The sequence below is a fragment of the Hemitrygon akajei genome, chromosome 8, assembly GCF_048418815.1.
Source record: "Hemitrygon akajei chromosome 8, sHemAka1.3, whole genome shotgun sequence".
Taxonomy (NCBI): domain Eukaryota; kingdom Metazoa; phylum Chordata; class Chondrichthyes; order Myliobatiformes; family Dasyatidae; genus Hemitrygon; species Hemitrygon akajei.
In genome coordinates, this window is record NC_133131.1 from 37,053,917 (window position 1) to 37,074,494 (window position 20,578).

The window sequence follows — 20,578 nt, forward strand, 5'->3', positions numbered from 1 at the left end:
CGGAGCTCTTGATACGGCTTCCTCTACATTGGTGAAACCACTCGTAGATTGTGTGACGGCTTTGTTGAGCACCTTACCAGGGGCTAATCATTTTAATTCCAATCCCCATTCTCATTCTGACCTGGCCTCCTATACTGCCATGATGAGGCCACTCTCAGGTAGACTGAGCAGTTTAATATGAGAAAGTGTGAGGTAATGCAGTCCAGTCAGAAGCATCTAAAGCAGGGGTGTCAAACTCATTTTAGGTCACGGGCCGGATTGAGCAAAATGCAGCTTCATGCGGGCCGGATCAGTCGGACGCGTGCGAACGCAGCTTTCTTTGCCTCCGTTTTTTCAGCCTGCTCTCATGTGTCTCAGTCTCTGCTATAACTACAAAGTGTTTCACTTTACAAATTCCGTTTCTTATGAAGAAGACTGCCGAATAAACACTAAAAACCCTGAAAACCTGGTACCTGAATAAACTCAGCATTAGCCATATCATACGCCATAGGCGCTTCGATTACTGGGGCCAGCTTTAATAGTAATTAGATATTTTCTCGCGGGCCAAAGATAATTCCACCGCGGGCCGGATTTGGCCCGCGGGCCTTGAGTTTGACATATATGATCTAAAGGCAAACAATTATCAACACAGAAAAAGACTGTAAATTGTGTATTATCCTTAGGAAAAATCCATTATATCCTTATTTACATCACTGGTTATTGAGTGGTAATCCATAACCTTTATCATCTGGATAAACCTTGTCTGGAAAAGATTTGGAAAATGTTTCTTTGTTAGATTTCATCATAATATTCATCAATATTACAACCAGAAGAAGTGCTACACCTGCCCATTGCTACACATGCTCACTGTGAATGGTAGATTTTAAACACAAGTGAGTCTGCAGATGCTGGAAATCCAGAGCAACACACACAAAATACTGGAGGAACTCAGCAGGCCAGGCAGCGTCTGTGGGAATGAATAAACAGTGAACATTTTGGACTGAGACCCTTCATCAGGACTGGAAAGGAAAGGAGAAGAGGTCAGAGTGTGAAGGTGGGGAGAGGGGAAGGAGTACAAGTAGAAGGTGATAGATGAACCCAGGTGGGTGGTGAAGGGGGATGAAGTATAGAAGTTGGAAGGTGATGGGTAGAAGAGGTAAAGGGCCAGAGAAGAGGAACTTATTAAGAGAGGAAGGACAGTGGACCATGGAAGAAAGGGAAGGAGGAGGGAGCTGATGGGCAGGTGAGGAGAAGAGGTAAGAGGGGGAATCAGATTGAGGTATTGAAGAAGAGGGAAGGCAGAGGAGGGAAAATTACCATATGTTAGAGAAACCAATGTTTTCTCCATCAAGTTGGAGGCTAACCAGATGGAATATGTGGAGTTGCTCCTCCTACCTGCGAGTATCATTGGGGAAACAAATAAAACTGTAGGTGCTGGAATCTAGTGAACCATCTGCTGAACCTTCAGTTCTGATGAAGGGTCTCTGATCAAATACGTTAACTGGTTTTCTCTTTCCACAGAGGCTGCTTGACTAGCTGAGTTCAACCACACCATGACCTCCTAACTTTTATGCACAATGCCCTGATATATGATGGCCAGTGTGCTTAAAGCTGCCTTCACCACCTGTGACTCCATGTTCAGTGAATCACGCACTTGTATTTCATAGTTCCTCTATTCTACAATACTCCCAAGGCTCCACTGTTCATTGTGAAAATCCTACCTACATTTGATTTTCCAAAATGCTACATTTTGCATTTATCCACATTAAACTCCATTTGCCATTCTTCGGTCTTCTTACTCATCTGATCAAGACCCCCTGCAATTTTTGATAATCTTCTTCATTGTCCACTATATCACCTAATTGTGTATCATTCTTATACCATCCACGCCTTATACATTGTTATCCAGTTAGTGATACAGATAAGAATTAACAATGAGAGCAGGATGGACCGTTGAGGCCACAGACTTCCTGTGCAAGAAACGATCTTCTACTATCACTCTCCGCTTTCTACCTTCAAGCCAATTGTGATTCCATGTGATCTAACCTTCCACTGCAGTGTGTCATGTGGAATGTTGTCAAAGGCCTTGTCAAAGTCCATGTAAAGTTATTTAACTACCTTTCAAACCATATTATAATTTATTGTAGGTTATAATATTGTAACTTATTTTGTAAAAACAAGCATCCTAACTTCCCATTGGTTCTTCAAGAGGTTCTTGTTAGGTTCTATCCCATTCCTAGCCAGTTCAGAATCAGAATCAGGTTTATTGTCACCAGTATATGTCATGAAATTTGTTAACAACAGCAGCAGTTCAATGCTATACATAATATAGAAGAAGAAGAAAACATTAAGTAAATCAATTACAGTATACATACAATGAATAGATTAAAAATCGTGCAAAAACAGAAATAATATATATTTAAAAAGTGAGTTAATGTTCATTGGATCAATGTCCATTTAGGAATCAGATGGTAGAGGGGAAGAAGCTGTTCCTGAATCACTGAGTGTGTGCTTTCAGGCTTCTGTACCTCCTACCTTATGGTAACAGTGAGAAAAGGGCATGCCCTGGGCACTGTAGATCCTTAATAACGGACGCTGCCTTCCTGAGACACCGCTCCCTAAAGATGTCCTGGGTACTTTGTAGGCAAGTACCTAAGTTGGAAACGACTAAATTTACGACATTCTGTAGCTTCTTTTGGTCCTGTGCATTAGCTCCCGCCCCCGTACCATACAGTAACGCAGCCTGTCAGAATGCTCTCCACTGTACATCTATAGAAGTTTTTGAGTGTTTTTGTTGACATGCCAATTCTCTTCAAACTCCTAATGAAGTATAGACTCTGTCTTGCCTCCTTTATAACTACGTCGTTGTGTTGGGACCAGGTTAGATCCTCAGCGATCTGGACACCAGGAGCTTGAAGCTGCTCACTTTCTCCACTTCTGGTCCCTCTATGAGGATTGGTGTGTGTGCCTTCGTCTTACTCTTCCTGAAGTCCACAATCAGCTCTTTTGTCTAACTAATGTTGAGTGCAAGATTGTTGCTGCGACACCAGTCACTAGTTGGCAGATCTCGTTCCGGTACACCCTTTTGTCTCTGTCTGAGACTCTACACACAATGGCTGTATCATCAGTAAGTTTATAGATGGTATTTGAGCTCTGCGTAGCCTCACCATCATGTGTATATAGAGAGCAGAGTAATGGGCTAAGCACACCCTTGAGGTGCACCAGTGTTGATCGTCAGCAAGGAGGATATGTTACTTCCAATCTGCACAGACTGTGGTCTTCCGGTTAGGAAGTTGAGGATCCAATTGCAGAGGGAGGTACAGAGGCCTAGTGTTTAGAGTTCCAATGAGCAGTTATTTTCCGATTTTAAAGACATCACCTTAATAGTCCCACCATGGCTGGTTTTCCACATTTGTGCACATTACATTTATTTATCACCTTAAATGTAGGAAATTGTACCAAAAAGCTTCAGAGTTCTTTTGAACTGAGGACCTGCTTCACCATAGCATAATTTACTTAGAAATATAGAAACATAGAAAAACTACAGCACAATACAGGCCCTTCGGCCCACAATGCTGTGCCGAATATGTATTTACTTTAGAAATTACCTAGGGTTACCCATAGCTCTCTATTTTTCTAAGCTCCATGTCCCTATCCAGGATTCTCTTAAAAGATCCTATCGTATCTGCCTCTACCATCATTGGCAGCCCATTCCACGCACACACCACTCTCTGCGTAAAAAACTTACCCCTGACATCTCCTCTGTAACTCTTTCCAAGCACCTTAAAACTGTGCCCTCTCGTGCTAGTCCTGGGAAAAAGCCTCTGACTATCCACACGATCAATGCCTCTCATCATCACGTACACCTCTATCAGGTCACCTCTCATCCTCCATCGCTTCAAGGAGAAAAGGCCAAGTTCACTTAACCTATTCTCATAAGGCATGCTCTCCAGTCCAGGCAACATCCTTGTAAATCTCCTCTGCACCCTTTCTATAGTTTCCACATCCTTCCTGTAGTGAGGTGACCAGAACTGAACACGGTACTCCAAGTGGGGTCTGACCAGGGTCCTATAGAGCTGTAACATTACCTTGTGGCACTTCAACTCAATCCAACGGTTGATGAAGGCCAATGCACCGTAAGCTTTCTTAACCATAGAGTCAACCTGCGTAGCAGCTTTGAGTGTCCTGTGGGCTCGGACCCTAAGATTCCTCTGATCTTCCACACTGCCAAGAGTCTTACCATTAATACTATATTCTGTCATCATATTTGACCTACCAAAATGAACCACCTCACACTTACCTAGGTTGACTCCATCTACCACTTCTCAGCCCAGTTTTGCAACCTATTGATGTCCTTCTGTAACCTCTGACAGCCCTCCACACAGCCACAACACCCCCAACCTTTGTGTCATCAGCAAATTTACTAACCCATCCCTCCACTTCCTCATTCAGGTCATTTATAAAAATCACAAAGAGAAGGGGGTCCAAGAACAGATCTCTGAGGCATACCACTGGTCACCAACCTCCATGCAGAATATGACCCGTATACAACCACTCTTTGCCTTCTGCGGGTAAGCCAATTCTGGATCCACAAAGCAAGGTCCCCTTGGATCCCATGTCTCCTTACTTTTTCAATAAACCTTGCATGGGGTACCTTATCAAATGCCTTGCTGAAATCCATTCACGCTGCATCTACTGCTCTACCTTCATCAACATGTTTAGTCACATCCTCAAAAAATTCATTCAGGCTCTTAAGGTACGACTTGCCTTTTGACAAAGCCATGCTGACTAATCCTAATCATATTATGGCTCTCTAAATGTTCATAAATCCTGACTCTCAAGATCTTTTCCATCAAATTACCAACGACTAAAGTAAGCCTCACTGGTCTATAATTTCCTGGGCTATCTCTACTCCCTTTCAACAATATCTGCAAACCTCCAATCCTCTGGAACCTCCCCTGTCCCCAATGATGATGCAAGGATCATTGCCAGAGGCTCAGCAATCTCCTCCCTCGCCTCCCACAGTAACCTGCGGTACATCTCATCCAGTTCTGGAGACTTATCGAACTTGATGCTTTCCAAAAACTCCAGCACATCCTCTTTCTTAATGTCCATATGCTTAAGCTTTTCAATCCACTGTAATCACCAAGATCCCTTTCCATGGTGAATACTGAAACAAAATATTCATTAAATATCTCAGCTATCTGCTCCGGTTCCATACACACTTTTCCACTGTCACACTTGATTGGTCCTATTTTCTCATGCCTTATCCTCTTGCTCTTCACATGCTTGTAGAAATGCCTTGGGGTTTTCTTTAATCCTGCTCGCCAAGGCCTTCTCATGGCCCCTTCTGGCTCTCCTAATTTCATTCTTAAACTCCTTCTTGCTAGCCTTATAATCTTCTAGATCTAGTTTTCTGAACCTTTCGTAAGCTTTTCTTTTCTTCTTGACTAGACTTACAAAAGCCTTTGTATACCACATTTCCTGTAGCCTACCATCCTTTCCCTGTCTCATTGGTACATACCTATGCAGAAATCCACACAAATATCCCCTGAACATTTGCCACATTTCTGCCTACATTTCCCTGAGAACATCTGTTCTCAATTTATGCTTCCAACTTCCTGCCTGATAGCTTCATATTTCCCCTTACTCCAATTAAACACTTTCCTAACTTGTCTGTTCCTATCCCTCTCCAATGCTATGGTAAAGGAGACAGAATTGTGATCTCTATCTCCAAAGTGCTCTCCCACTGAGAGATCTGACACCTGAACAGGTTCATTTCCCAACACCAGATCAAGAACAACCTCTCCTCTTGTAGGCTTATCTATATATTGTGTCAGGAAGCCTTCCTGAACACACCTAATAAACTCCACCCCTTCTAAACCCCTTGCTGTAGGGAGATGCCAATCAATACTTGGGCAATTAAAATCTCCCACCACGACAACCCTGTTATTATTACACCTTTTCAGAATCTGTCTCCCTATCTGCTCCTTGATGTCCCTGTTACTATTGCATGGTCTATAAAAAACACCCAGTAGAGTTATTGACCCCTTCCTGTTTCTAACTTTCACACACAGGGACTCAGTAGACAATCCCTCCATAACTTCCTCCTTTTCTGTAGCCATGACATTATCTCTGATTAGCAGTGCCATGCCTCCACCTCTTTGCCTCCCTTCCTGTCCTTTCTGAAACTCTAAAGCCTGGCATGCTAGGTAATTATTCCTGCCCCTGAGCCATCCAAATCTCTGTAATGTCCACAACATCATAGCTCCAAGTACTGATCTAGGCTCTAAGCTCATCCGCTTTGTTCATGATGCTTGTTGCATTAAAATAGACACATCTCAAACCATCAGTCTGAGCGCATCCCTTCTCTATCACCTGCCTATCCTCCCTCTCGCACTGTCTCTCAGCTTTCTCTATTTGTGAGCCAACCACCCCTTCCTCCGTCTCTTCAGTTCAGTTCCCACAGCCCAGCAATTCTAGTTTAAACTCTCCCCAATAGTCTTAGCAAACCTCCCTGCCAGGATATTGGTCCCCCTCTGATTCAAGTGCAACCCTTCCTTTTTGTACAGGTCACACCTGCCCCAGAAGAAGTCCCAATGATCCAGAAATCTGAATCCCTGACCCCTGCTCCAATCCTTCAGCCACGCATTTATCCTCCACCTCACTCTATTCCTATACTCACTGTCACATGGCACAGGCAGTAATCCTAAAATTAATACCTTTGAGGTCATGTTTCTCAACTTCCTTCCTAACTGCCTGTAGTCTGTTTTCAGGACCTCCTCCCTTTTCCTACCTATGTTGTTGGTACCAATATGCACCATGACCTTTGGCTGTTCAACTTCCCACTTCAGGATATCGTGGACACAATCAGAAACATCCCGGACCCTGGTACCTGGGAGGCAAACTACCATCCACGTTTCTTTCCTGTGTCCACAGAATCGCCTGTCTGATCCCCTAACTATAGAGTCCCCTATTACTGCTGCCTTCATCCTTCCCCTACCCTTCTGAGCCACAGGGTTAGACTCTGTGCCAGAGGCGCGGCCACTGTTGCTTCCCCCAGGTAAGCCCCCCCCCCCCCCCAACAGTACTCAAACAGGAGTACTTATTGTTAAGGGGGACAGCCTCAGGGGTGCTCTCTAGTATCTGACTCTTGCCCTTCCCTCTCCTGACTGTTACCCATTTAGCTGTCTCCCAAGGCTCCGGTGTGACTACTTGCCTATTGCTCCTCTCTATCACCTCCTCACTTTCCCTGACCAGATGAAGGTCATCGAGCTGCATCCCTAACGCAGTCCCTAAGGAGCTGCAGCTCGATGCAGCTGGTGCAGATGTGGCAATCCGGGTGGCTGGGAATCTCCCAGTACAGAACATAGGTCTCACAGACGTACTTCCTGTTTCTATTCCTCACAGGTAACTTACCTCACTTCGACCTGTTATCGCCGAAGCCTGAATGAGCCAAAGCTCTACCGTGCTGCCTCAAGTTACTCCGTTGATGACCACTCCGCTAGGCAGTGTCTCCCTTTTATGCCTGAACCTTCCCTGCTATTTAACTCACGACTGGTGCTCCAGTTATAGCCACTGATAGGCTATTAACGACGGACTAATGCTCTTGAAGCTCCCATTTTAAGTAACCGCTGCCGACCTGTGAGAAATACCTCTTGGTAAAACTCTGTTGACTGACTGGCCACGTACTTTGAGCACAATCCTTCGTATTCCACTTCTTCTCAAGTACCAGGTTATCAATTGCCAAGAATCTTGGGGAGAATAAAAATAGTCTAAGGTAGGATTAGTGCAAATGAGGCTTTTTATGGTTGAATTAGACTTGGTGGGCCTAAGGGCCTGTTTCCATGCTATACCACTTCATGTCCATCGACAGGACTTTGCCAGAGTCAACTGGGCTGAAAATGTCTTTCCTGCATATGAATTGATTCAATGTCAGATAGTTTGTCCAGTTTTATTCTTTCTCTGCTTTGAGGTTTGCTCTATTTGATTGGTGAACTATTTTCAGAAGGTCTCTTTGTGATTTCAAATCAGGAAAACATGGTAAATTTCCTTCATCTGGTAATTTTAGAGGTTTGTGACACATGGTCATCAAAATTAATGACATATTTTGTTTTAAAAGCAAAACCTGATTATCAGATGAATTAAAATTCCATGACTGCCCTGTGCGTAATGTTAGCTTACATCTCTAGATTAATGGTCAGACCTTGGAGTTACTGGTTCAATACATTAATTAAAATGTCAGAAATATACACTGCTTATACACAAAATAACTGTGAAGAAACCTAGGCAGCCAACCTCATTTTATGCAGTAACATTTCCTTTTCTTACCACAGTGCTAGCCGAGAGAATTTGCTCCATGTTGGTGTATTTCCTACACTTAGTAGCCACTTTATTAGGTACAGGAGTGGAACCCAGTGTGGCTTTCAACTTTGTAGCCTATCCACTTCAAGTTTTAACTTTGTGCATTCAGAGATGCTCTTCTGCACACCACTGTAGTGACGCGTGAGTATTTGAGTTACTGTTGCCTTCCTGTCAACTTGAATCAATCACGCCATTCTCCTCTGATCTCTCTCATTAACAAGAGTTTCATTCACAAAATTGCTGCTAACTGGATGTTTTCAGTTTTCCGCTCCATTCTCTGTAAACTCTTGTGAATGCTAGAGATTGTTGTGTGTGAAAATCCCAGGAAATCTGCAGTTTCTGAGATACTAATACCACCCTGTCTGGCACCAACAATCATTCCACAGTCAAAGTCACTTAGATCACACTTCTTCCCCATTCTGATGTTTGGTCTGAATCAAAAATGAACTTCTTGACTCTGTCTGCATTGAGTTGATCTTTTATGCATGGCTGCTATATATTTGGTTGATTAGATACGTGCATTAACAAACAGGTATACAGGTGTACCTAATAAAGTGGCCACTGAGTGTATATTACAATTGCGAGAGCACAGTAAGTTCTTAATTGGCTAAAAAGCATTTTGCAATTTTCTGGAAAAACGGTATTAAAATGATGCTATCTTTGCTTTAATACTTTAGGTTTGAATTGGACATTATGCACATGTTACATATATATATTTACTTACTGTAATTAATTGATTGATTTTCTATATTATCATGTATTGCATTGTACTGCTGCCCCTAAGTTAACAATTCTCCTGATGTATAGCGGTGATAATAAACCTGACTCTGATTTTGATTCTGTTTATAATGTATCTATTCGAAAAAGAATTTGAGGAAAAATTATAATATGCAGTGCTTTCGATATTCCGTGTCACCTAGAACCCGCCAATTTAACCTTAGCTGAATAAGAAGACAATTTAAAACAACCAATTAACCTACTAGCCAGCATGTCTTTGAACTGTGGGAGGAACCCCACGTGCACATGGGAAAGAACATAGAAACCTACTTACGATGGTTCCCAGAATTGAATTCTGATGTCCAGTGCTCTTAAGTGTAATAGCATCACACTAACTCTAAGCCACCATGGTGCCAATGATCCTTCTCATCTGTCCAACAATTTCTTTTTTCCCCTACCATCAGCATGAGGTACCATAGCATTCAGACAAGCACTGTTAGGGTGGGAAACAGCTTCTTCTCCTGGCCCAAGACTACTAAACTCCCTGCCACCTCCCAGGTCTCATTACGTATGAAGCACCAGTGGCATTATACTGTTGACATTTTAACCTGTGTAATTAATGCACCTTGTTATTTGTTAATTTATTTTTGGTAATTTTACTTATGTTGTGTGTGAGTTATGTGTACTTTGTTGTTCTCCTTGGTCTGGTGGAACTTGGTTTCATTTGGCAGTATAAGCGTGTACAGTTGAATAACAATAAACAATTGGGAGCATCCTGACTGGCTACATCACTGCCTGGTGTGGGAACTGTACTTCCCTCAATCGCAGGGCTCTGATGAGAGTAGTGAGGACAGCCCAGCGTATCTGTGGACGTGAACTTCCCACTATTCAGGATATTTACAAAGACAGGTGTGTAAAAAGGGCCTGAAGAATCATTGGGGACCCAAGTCACCCCAGCCGCAAACTGTTCCAGCTGCTACCATCCAGGAAACCGTATTGCAGCATAAACGCCAGGAGCACCAGGGGGACAGCTCCTTCCACCAGGCCATCAAACTGATTAATTCATGCTGACACACTTGTATTTCCCTGTTATATTGACTGTCCTGTTGTACCTACTATTTATTATAAATCACTATAAATTGCACATTGCACATTTAGACAGAGATGTAAAGATTTTTACTCCTGTATCCAGAGATACCAGCCACGTGACAGACTCACTGCCACCTGGCTGGTCGGAGGACACACCACATGCCAATCAACATTTGGTCCCTCCCAATCAATGCACACCTAAATTATTGGTCACCTTAATTGGATTATCTCGCCCAGCCCCATGCTTTAAAAGGTGAGACTTGGCCTTAGCTCGGTCTCCCTTACCGACCACCTCATTGAAGGTAAGTGCACTGATTTATGTTTGGGAAGGTTTATCGTTTGTCCTGGTAAGGGAGCCGCAGCTATCCAAGTTCAAGGGGGATAGCTGTCATTGTGCTTTTCCCTTGTTCTTTGTTTGTGTAACCGTACCCTGTCCCCACACCGCTTCCTGTGTATTGTAGTTGCTTGTGTTGACCCGACTTCCCCTTGTAAATAAATTCCTTATTATTAAAACTGTGTGTGTCCAGGCCTCTACTGTTGAGACTCAAAGAACCAGTTATTTTCCATCACAACATTTGGCGCTGCAGAGCAGGGTCTCATAGGTTTTGGCTGGACACAGGCACAGGGGATAATGTTCTGGAATAAGGGGAAGAAAGCCAGTGCAGGCACCCGGGATAAGATCCCCGGGTGGGCTGATGAAAGGGAGGGATTTGAGAGTCTGGCCAGCATGCTGGCAGACCACGGAAAACCAGTGGACTGGTCTGAGCAGTTAGAGCCCCGTGGAGAGAAGCTGGGCCATCATGTGGTCTCCCTCCTGAAGGAATCAGGGTTCCCCAAAGCCAAGGGGAGTCAAAGGGGTGCCTTCTGGTTGTTTGCGTCCCTGCTGAGACGCCAGGTTAGAATTACTGATCACCTGCAGCACTTGTGTGGTCAGAAGGACAGGGAAATTGAAGACCTCAGTCAGCGTTGTTGCACGCTGAAGGAAGCAGCACAGGCTGCCCAGGCCCGAGCCAATGACTTTGAAGTTAAGGGAACTGAACTTGCCTGTCGCCTCATAAAACTTCAGCAGGCCAGGGCAGCCCGTCGGTCTGGCTGGTAGCCGGACCCATTAAAGATTCGAGCCTTAGTCCAGTGTGGCGACAAGCTGGACGCATGGCTGGGGGATGGGGACATCTGGCTGGATAGTGACGATGAGGGGGTGCCCGAGGAACCAAGGTCCCACAACCACCCTTCCCCCTTCTCACCCGAGCTCCAACATGCCCGACCCCTCACCACACGGTCCCAGGTTCACCGCAGGGAGGAAGGGAATGAGGGGGAGACGGCCGGACTTTCCCCTAGTCACTCCGAGACCCCGGAGACCCGGGACTTCTCACCCGAGCTCCAACATGCCCGACCCCTCACCACACGGTCCCAGGTTCACCGCAGGGAGGAAGGGAATGAGGGGGAGATGGCCGGACCTTCCCCTAGTCACTCCGAGACCACGGAGACCCGAGACTTCTCCCCCAAGGAGCTGACCCAGTTGGCGGATCGGTACCGCCAACGACCAGGCGAGCACCTCACCGCCTGGCTGCTCCGGCTGTGAGACGAGGGGGGACCCAACCTCAGCCTCTCTCATCAGGAGGCAAGCGCCCTGGGAAGCCTCTGACCAGCAGAGCATAAACAATGCGCTGCGGGCGCCACAAGCAGAAATCCGCGACGGCACAACCCTGTGGGATCGGGTAGTGACCGCGGTACGAGCTCGCTATCCCACACTTCTGGAGTGGGATCTACACGGGCGCCCGCAATGGGGTACGGTCAGTGAGGGCACCCGGGTTATCAGGGAATGGGCACCGGTCAACGGCATCTATCAAGGTGCCTGCGACCGTAACTTCCTTGAAAACACACAAGTGACCAGTGCCCTAGCGGGATACTTGGTCACTACTGCACGCCCCGATCTGAAGTCGGTAATCCTGCCCCTCATGGCATCAACTAGCGGTATCCCTCTCAGATATACACGCAGGCAGCTGTACACGGACCTGATGCGTGCAGGGGTGGATCGTAACCAGATAGATGGCATCCCCACCCCCAACCTATATGCCCTGTGGAAGGAGCATTGCAGGGGGAAGACTACTTATAAAAAGACCACCCACACCGAGCCACCCTCCGTGCCTCCCCTGCCTGAAACTGTCTCGAAGGCCCTCGAAGCAGAACTCAGACAGCTCGTCAGGCAGGAAATGTCCCACCTCCACCAGCAAAGTGCCTCACCCCCGGCGTGGCAGCCCTCTTCCCCCCTCCCATAGAATGAAGGCCAGGGACCCTGGCGCATTTGCTCTCTGGCCCTTTCCCGCCCGGGGGACCTGAGGCCACATATACCCGTCACAGTACATTGGGGAAAGGGAAACACACAGAGGTGGATGGCGCTTGCTCCTGCTGGTTTTGGTATATCTGTTTGGGGGGGGGGGCTGCTGGCAGTCCCCCACCACTCTCCTCCCCACTACACAATATCTCTTCCCTTGACCCCCGATGGGGTGGGTGCTTCAGGAACTGGTATTTCCCTCCCTACAATTTGACCTCCACCCGAGACCCCACCCTCAGAGTTATTCCACAGCCAGTGAGTATACCTAACGAATGTTGGTGCAGACTCCGCAATGCGCACACTTCTAACGTTTCCGTTGGTCACAGCAACTGTCAGCGAAACTGGTACCCGGGTGCCCCAGTGACCACTGCCGACGATGCCGCTCAGCTGGGAGCTCCCTGGACCCTGAACGGGACCCACTGGTCCTGCGGCCACCGTGCCTACCCGTGGCTCCCCACGAGCTGGTACGGCTGCTGCTTTCCAGCATATGTGGTGCCCTTCATCCACCCCCTGAATGACCTTGGGGAGCACCCAGCGTACAGCGGCCACCGGGACAAGAGGGCCATTACAGAGGCAGAGAAGTTCTGGATGATAGTCTTTCCCAGTTATGGTACAGCCCAGCTGTGCCGGGAGGTGATCGAGATGACCAGTGTGCTCGAGACTCTGGCCAACGAGACGGCAGTGGCACTGCAACACACGGAGGATGCCCTCACCCGAACGGCGGCAGAACTAACAGCTGTCAGGATGGTCGCCCTGCAGAACCGAATGGCACTGGACTACCTACTCGCTGCTGATGGTGGAACGTGTGCAGTGGTTGGTAAGGAATGCTGTACCTTTATCCCTGATGAGTCCAGCAACATCACTCACTTGGCCGCTCACATTCGGGACTCAGTGGCTAAAATTCAAAAAATCAAGGGACCAGCTCCTCCAGCACAACACCTCATGGGGCAATTGGTGGCCGTTTGGGTCCCTAGGGGGGTGGTGGGCAACTGTCATTCACTGGTTCATCGCACTCATTCTTGTAATTATGGCCATTTCTATACTATGTTGCGCATGCCAGCTGATTAAGAGTGTCTCTGCATTTACTTAGCTGCTCAAAATTGGTTATTTCTGGTATATGCGATTTTGTTTCACCCTCTTATGTGTGTTGGCTATGTGGCGCGTCTTCCAAGGGGCGGAGTGTATCCAGAGATACCGGCCACGTGACAGACTCACTGCCACCTGGCTGGTCGGAGGACACACTACACGCCAATCAACATTTGGTCCCTCCCAACTAATCAATGCACACCTAAATTATTGGTCACCTTAACTGGATTATCTCACCCAGCCCCATGCTTTAAAAGGTGAGATTTGGCCTTGGCTTGCCCTCTCTTACAGACCACCACATTGGAGGTAAGTGCATTGATTTATGCTTGGGAAGGTCTATCGTTTGTCCTGGTAAGGGAGCCGTAGCTATCTAAGGTCAAGGGGGATAGCTGTTGTAGTGCTTTTCCCTTGTTCTTTGTTTGTGTAACCGTACCCTGTCATCACACCGCTTCCTGTGTATTGTAGTTGCTTGTGTTGACCCGCCTTCCCCTTGTAAATAAATTCCTTATTATTAAAACTGTGTGTGTCCAGGCCTCTACTGTTGAGACTCAAAGAACCAGTTATTTTCCATCACAACAACTCCTCATATACATGAAGGATGTAAGTAATAAACTCAATTCAAACTGAATTTGAACTTGAATGCAATTTTATTATACTTGTCTCTGTTATAGATTGCCAAAGATGGAAGAAAAAAACAATATAAGAGAGCAGTTAGGGACAAAGGCACAGACAGTATATTGTTAACAAGGAACCATTGATATAAATGAGCCAGGTGCAAAGGACTTCCACTGAGTGCTTTGTTCTTGCAAGCAATGATTGGCTTTGAAACCACTATGTTCATTGTGTAAAATAAATAAATGTTGTCTATTAGTACTGCATGAGTTACCTTAAACAATCACCATATTTATACAGAGAATGATAGGTTCCTCATTTACATGACTGTAAGGCATTCTTATTCCATGGAACTTTCAGAAAGCTTGGCTATATCTAGAATTACGTATTTTATATGACTGTAAACTATGTGTTTGATGGGCTGGGCTGCAGGGCATCACTTGTCATGCGACTCTTTTAGCTAATGGTGATTGTTGATGTGTTTTCAGAGCTGCGTATCACTGGCTGGTACCATCCAGGAAGTCAACTCACAAAGCATCACATACTGGTGTTCTTCTAAAGGATCTAATATATTATCAAAGTATACAACTTGAAATTTTTCTTCTCCAGGTAGCCATGAAACCAAGAATGAAAAGAAAGGCAGCACAGTCATCAACCCCCAAATCCCCCTACCCCACACAAAAAAAAACAAAAATGGACCAGGCACATTGACTCTCAAATCCCTCCTCCCGCACAATAAAATGAAGAAAATGGAACAGGGACATTGATGCCCAAACCCATCCTCCTGGACAAAAAACAAGAAAGATCAGGCAAAAAACACGCAGTTTAAAAAAAACTAAAACTTTGAAAAATCTATAGTCCAAGTCCACATCCAAATTGCAGAAAACCTGGGCAACACCCTCCGGGCCTTTCCCTCTCTATAGCTATCAAGAGACTGTCAGCCGGTGCTTACCCTCCACACTTGCCTCAGTTTCAATCTCTCCCTAATCAGTGAACAATGGAAGCTTAACAGGTGAAATGGAGTCGAACAACAGTTTTCTCATTATGAAGTTTGCGCTCGATGCCTCTGTCTCCCAGAATCCTCTCAGAGACTGCAGAGCGTTGGAACACCCAAACGATCTCCGAACATAAAAATCACAGACTCCAACAGTTCCAGGATCACATCCAAGATGAAAAGGTGGTTCTCCGACAACTGCTTCTCCTGTAGGTGACAGGAGGACCAGAAGGCAGGCATGGGGATGTAGAAATTGAATATCAAGGCGAATGGCCCAAAGAACAATGAGGAACTAAGGAGGAATTATGCAACTTGGAGAGCCTTGAAAACCCTTTTTGATTCCCCTGTGCGCTGATGGGAAGAGGTTCCTCATCCACTAAAAGGTTCAGAAAGCAAGGCAGTGAGAGAGGTTACTGTGTCGACTCCAGACAGAGTAGCAGCAACTTCTTCTGCAGTCGAGAAGGATGGGTGTGTGGAAGGAGTTACAAGGGGTGAAGAGCCAGCAGGCCCAGCTCTTCCCAGCTGAATCCTTTTTAGGATAATCTTCTGATCTAGGGTCCACAACCTGGAGCAGGATGAGATGTGCTCATGCTTTTTCTTCCAATGCTTCATAGGGGGAGTTCTGTGATCTACAGCTTCAAGGAATGAGATAGTTCAGTAACATCCTTGCAGATGGGTGTATTCAGGACCTGGAGTTCCTTCTATGATGATTTTTCAGACTGAAATCCACAGGGAGCACAGCCTCCCAGAACTCCATCACAAAGCTATTAGACAACAGCAAGTGGGAGAGTCTGGACCAGCCACTGACTCTGGAGGAACTGACTGGCTCCATCCATTCCTTAGATTCAAAAAAAATCTCCAGGACATGACTGTTTACTGGCCATGCTAAACTCGGCTCTGGGGAACGGGGTGGGCCCAGACCTCCTTAAAGCGTACAACATTATGGTTTCTGGCTGGCAGCATGTAAGACTCTGTGAGGAAGGACATCATAGCCTCAGTACATTAGGAATTTGAAGCCCATCTCATTGTTCAATGTAGACTACGAGATCCTCTTCAAGTTTGCTCTGGGGTGGGTGATCCACCTAAGCCAAACCTGTGCTGTACCTTGCAAAAAGATCTTTGACAGCCTTGCACTGTTCAGAGGTACCATTGCCCATGTGCAGCACAGGGGTAATTTGCCTGCCTGGTCAGCTTAGATCAGGAGAAAGCCTTTGATAGGATATCACACAAATACATTATGGAGATACTCTACAAAATAGGTTTTGGGGAGGAAATCAGGAATTGGATCCAACTGCTCTGCACAGACATCTGCAGTGGGAAACAGACAGCTTCTCCATCAAGTCAGGAGTCAGGTGGGGTAGTCCATTCTTGTTTGTGTGATGTATGGAATTTTTGCCAAAGCCACCAGGAAGGATGAAAGCTCAAAAGGAGTGACGTTGCCAGGCAGTGGAGAGACCCAGGTGAGAACCTCCCTGCACATGGACGATGTTATTGTCTTCTACTCAGATCCAAGGACAGTTTGCAGACTGATCAGCATCTGCAGCCAGTTTGATTTGGCACCAGGAGCCAGGGTTAACCATACAAAGCGTCAGGCCGTGCTCTTTGACAATAGGCTTGACCAATCCAGTATCCTCTTAACCCTCAATCCTGACTACCTGAAGGTGATGGGGATCAAGATTGGAGGGGCTGTGGTGTGTAATAGGAATTAGCTGGAGCAGATTTGGAAGGTAAAACAGAATTGGGACTGTGGAGAGGACATTGCGTGAGGTGGTCTTGAGGTGACTACTTGGTGCAGGTGTGGCCCGTTCCCCATTCTTCTAACTTAGAAATCATGTGGGCAGTTTTCTGATTCATCTGGGGATCCAAGATGGAGTGAGTCATAAGGGCTTGGATGTACAAGACCCTGAAGAATGAGGGCAAAAATGTACCCAATGTCACCCTTATCCTGATGAGCACCTTCAAGTGTGATTGCATCATGCAATGTGTAGGCTGCAAATGCCACCATCTGTCACTGGTGTTGAGCCTTGTTGTAGTGCATCATTCCAGTCGGATGGATATTGCCATACTACCTGTGCTTCGTAGAAAAGTACTTACTGACCAACACCTTTGACCAAAAGTCCATCAGATAGTGGTCAGCACAGACCCTCCTGCAGACATTGCAGAAGATGGATTAAATGGACACTTTGGGGTGGTTCCCTGAGCAGACTGTCCAGACCATCTGGCAGAATGCCTCATCTCACAGGAACTAAGATCTTGCCTGGCTGGCAGTGACAGGGGCTCTCCTTGTCGAGAAATAATATGGTACTTGTTGAAATCCTGGCATGCACTTTCTCTTCATTATGTTTCAAGGCTATTTAGCTGCCAAAGAACAAACACTCGGTGGAAATATTTTTATGTCACAAGCTGTGGCAGAAAGTGCTTTTATTTTTTATTAAACTCTCTCTACCCAACCCAGCTACTAATATTTCAGAGGCTATTTGTTTCATACTGTTTTTACTACAGTCTGCTAAAGTTATGATGCTAAGGCACCATTTAAAAGCCTTTTATACATTTTAATAAGAGCAATTTTGTTGCTGCTGGATTAGTGGGTGGGAAGTTAAATAAATCCTTTGTTATATGTTTTTTAAAAAATATATTTCGAAAGCAGTGGAATTACCTGCAGGGTGACATTCTTGAATCTAGCAGAGCATATCACCATTAACTGGTTGTTGGGTGGGGTTCATACAGCAATCCTCATTTTGAAATGACACCAACACACAGCACAATTAAGTTACTGAAAACATATCTAATCATTTATAAGTTTAACTGTAAATAAAGTTTTGCTCTTATTCTTGACCATCCTGACCCTTTGCAGTCGAAAAACAACCATTTATGGTGTCCTGATGAAGGGTCTTCGCCCAAAGAGTCAACAGTTTATTCCTCACCATAGATACTGCTTGAAGCTGCTGAGTGTTTCCAGCATTTTATCTGCATATCTCAGGATTTCCAGCAGCTGCAGAATCACTGGTGTTTAACATTGGATAAGAGGTTGTTGTTGCTACACCACTCAACCAGCTGGCCTATCTGACTCCTAATGCCTTCCTGTTGGCTGAGATTCTGCCAACAACAATGGTTTGTTATACTCTCAGCCAGCTCCATTACTCCCCGTCATCTTCAAGGGACGATGCCCCAAGAAAGAGGCATTCATTATCAAAGACTATCACCATCTGGGACATGCCCTCTTCTCAATACCACCATTGGGGTGGAAGTAGAGGAGCCAGAAAACCCACACTCAATATTTTAGAGTTCAGGAGGAGGTGAGAGCAGCAGTGGAGGAGTGGAGAACCTGCAAGGCGGTGGGAGTGAAGCAACAGGGAGAATGCGGTGGAGAGGAAAGTGACCTGGGCTGAGCTTTGGAAGGCCGAGCCACACCGCATCCAATTTCTCATCCAGGCAGTGTACGATGTGCTTCCAAGTCCATCAAACCTGCACACATGAGGCAAAGCAGAGTCAGCAGCATGCCCGCTGTGTTCCAAGTGAGGAACCTTGGAGCACATCCTCAGCAGTTGCACAAGGGCACTTGGTGAGGAACGGTACCGATGGAGGCATGTTCAGATCCTGAAGACCATCGCTGAAGCCATCAGCGCAGGAGTGGAGTGGACGAAGCGGTCCCGACCCTCCAAGCAGACCATTGCCTTTGTCAGAGCTGGGGAGCAGCCAATACCCTCCAAAAGAACATCGGCAGGTATCCTGACCTCTGCAAGAGACTAGCAGCTGTTGGTGGACTTCGAAAGGCAGCTGAGGTTCCCCAACCATATCGCAGCCACCACCCTGCAACCAGACATTGTCCTTGTGTCTGAGTCTACGAAGCAGGTGGTGATGCTGGAGCTGACAGTCCCATGGGAAGATCACTTGGAAGTGGCCTTTGAAAGGAAGCTATCTAAGTATGCAGGACTGGTCAGCAACTGCCAGTAGGCTGGATGGAGAGCGAGGTGTCTCCCAGTGGAAGTTGGTTGTAGGGGATTCGCAGCCTGTTCCTTAGCCAGAGCCTACAGCAATTTGGGCATCGAGGGGGAGAGGAAGAGGAGAGCCATCCACAGTACCACCGATGTGGCAGAGAGGGCCTCAGGGTGGCTGTGGCTCAAGAGAGGGGAGCCATGGAGTCATGTGTAGCTAGCCATCTGGACACAAGGTCTGATCAGCCCCACCTGGAGAAGGGTGTATGATGTTGAAAGACCCAAAACACCCGATGATTCCAGGAACATCAGCGATGATGTGTCCAGAAGCATCAGTAGATGTATGCATGCAGGAACAACCTCTTCTGCTCTGCAATCAGATTTCTGAACCCATGAACACTACCCTATTATTTCTCATTTGCAATATTTGTTTGTTTTGTAACTTACAGTAATTTGCTCTGTACTGCTGCCACAAAACAACAAATTTCACAACATATGTCAGTGATAATAAATCTGATTCTGAGGCAGCATCTGTGGAAGAAAGTGAATTGTCAACATTTTGGGTCAAGGACCTCAATCAGGACTGAAAGTGGAGAGACAAAATAGCTGGTATATGGAGGAGAGGTGGAAGGATGAGATAGGGTCCAGTGAGTGATAGATAGACAAAGGGGAGGAAAGGATGATGGGCAGAGAGAGCCAAGTTGGGGAGGCTGAAGATGGAGACAGAGGCTGGAGGGTGATGAACAGGGAAGCAGAGGCTACATGGTGGAGTCTAAAAGTAAGAAAAATCATAATCACAACCATTCAAGGGAGAGATGGGCAGATGGAACCAGAAGAAGTAGATCCATTGGGTGAAGTGGGTGGGTAGTAGATGGATAGAACCAGGATAGGAAGGGGTTGAGAAAGGGTATTGGGGCTGGGGAAGTGAATGGAAAGGGAACAAAATGGGAGGACCAGGAGTGTTTGGAAGAAGATCCACAAGCTCATTAAAAAAAAAGTAAGTGAAGAAATTCAAACCAAAACTAGGATCTTAAGTTTAAACAAGTGAAACCATGAAGATGTTAAATGAGTTGACAATGTTAGATATATCAGCTTCATTATAAGGTATGGTGATGGCCAACATCTTAGGAATGAATTTTAAGAACTATACACTGGATTCCAGTTAATTAGGACACATTGGGACCTAATTTTGGCCCAATTAAGCAGCTGCCCCAATAAGCCGAAGTTTCATGGAAATAGTTAAAAAAGTATTAAAAAAAGTAAACTGAGTGATAAGTTATGTATTTAAATGAAGTACAGAACAAGCTAGGACATTACCAATATGACTGCAGTACTATCAAACTGTATTGGTTCCTAATACATATCAATGGAGGAATTCATCTATGTCATGTTTTTTTGACTGTAAATGAATATAATCATTTCAGACATCCATTGCAAATAATGGATTACCCCATAAAATGCCATCAA

General features: G+C 45.8%; 1 protein-coding gene across 1 annotated transcript in view; it reads right to left on the minus strand.

The window, feature by feature from the left end:
- Window positions 1-671: 671 nt before the first annotated feature.
- mettl27 (methyltransferase like 27) overlaps window positions 672-20,578 on the minus strand; it is a 64,232-nt gene continuing 44,325 nt past the window's right edge. The window contains exon 6 of the mRNA XM_073053625.1: window positions 672-742. Coding sequence (XP_072909726.1) covers window positions 690-742 — 53 coding nt within the window. The 3' untranslated portion in view covers window positions 672-689. The remainder of the gene's footprint in view (window positions 743-20,578) is intronic.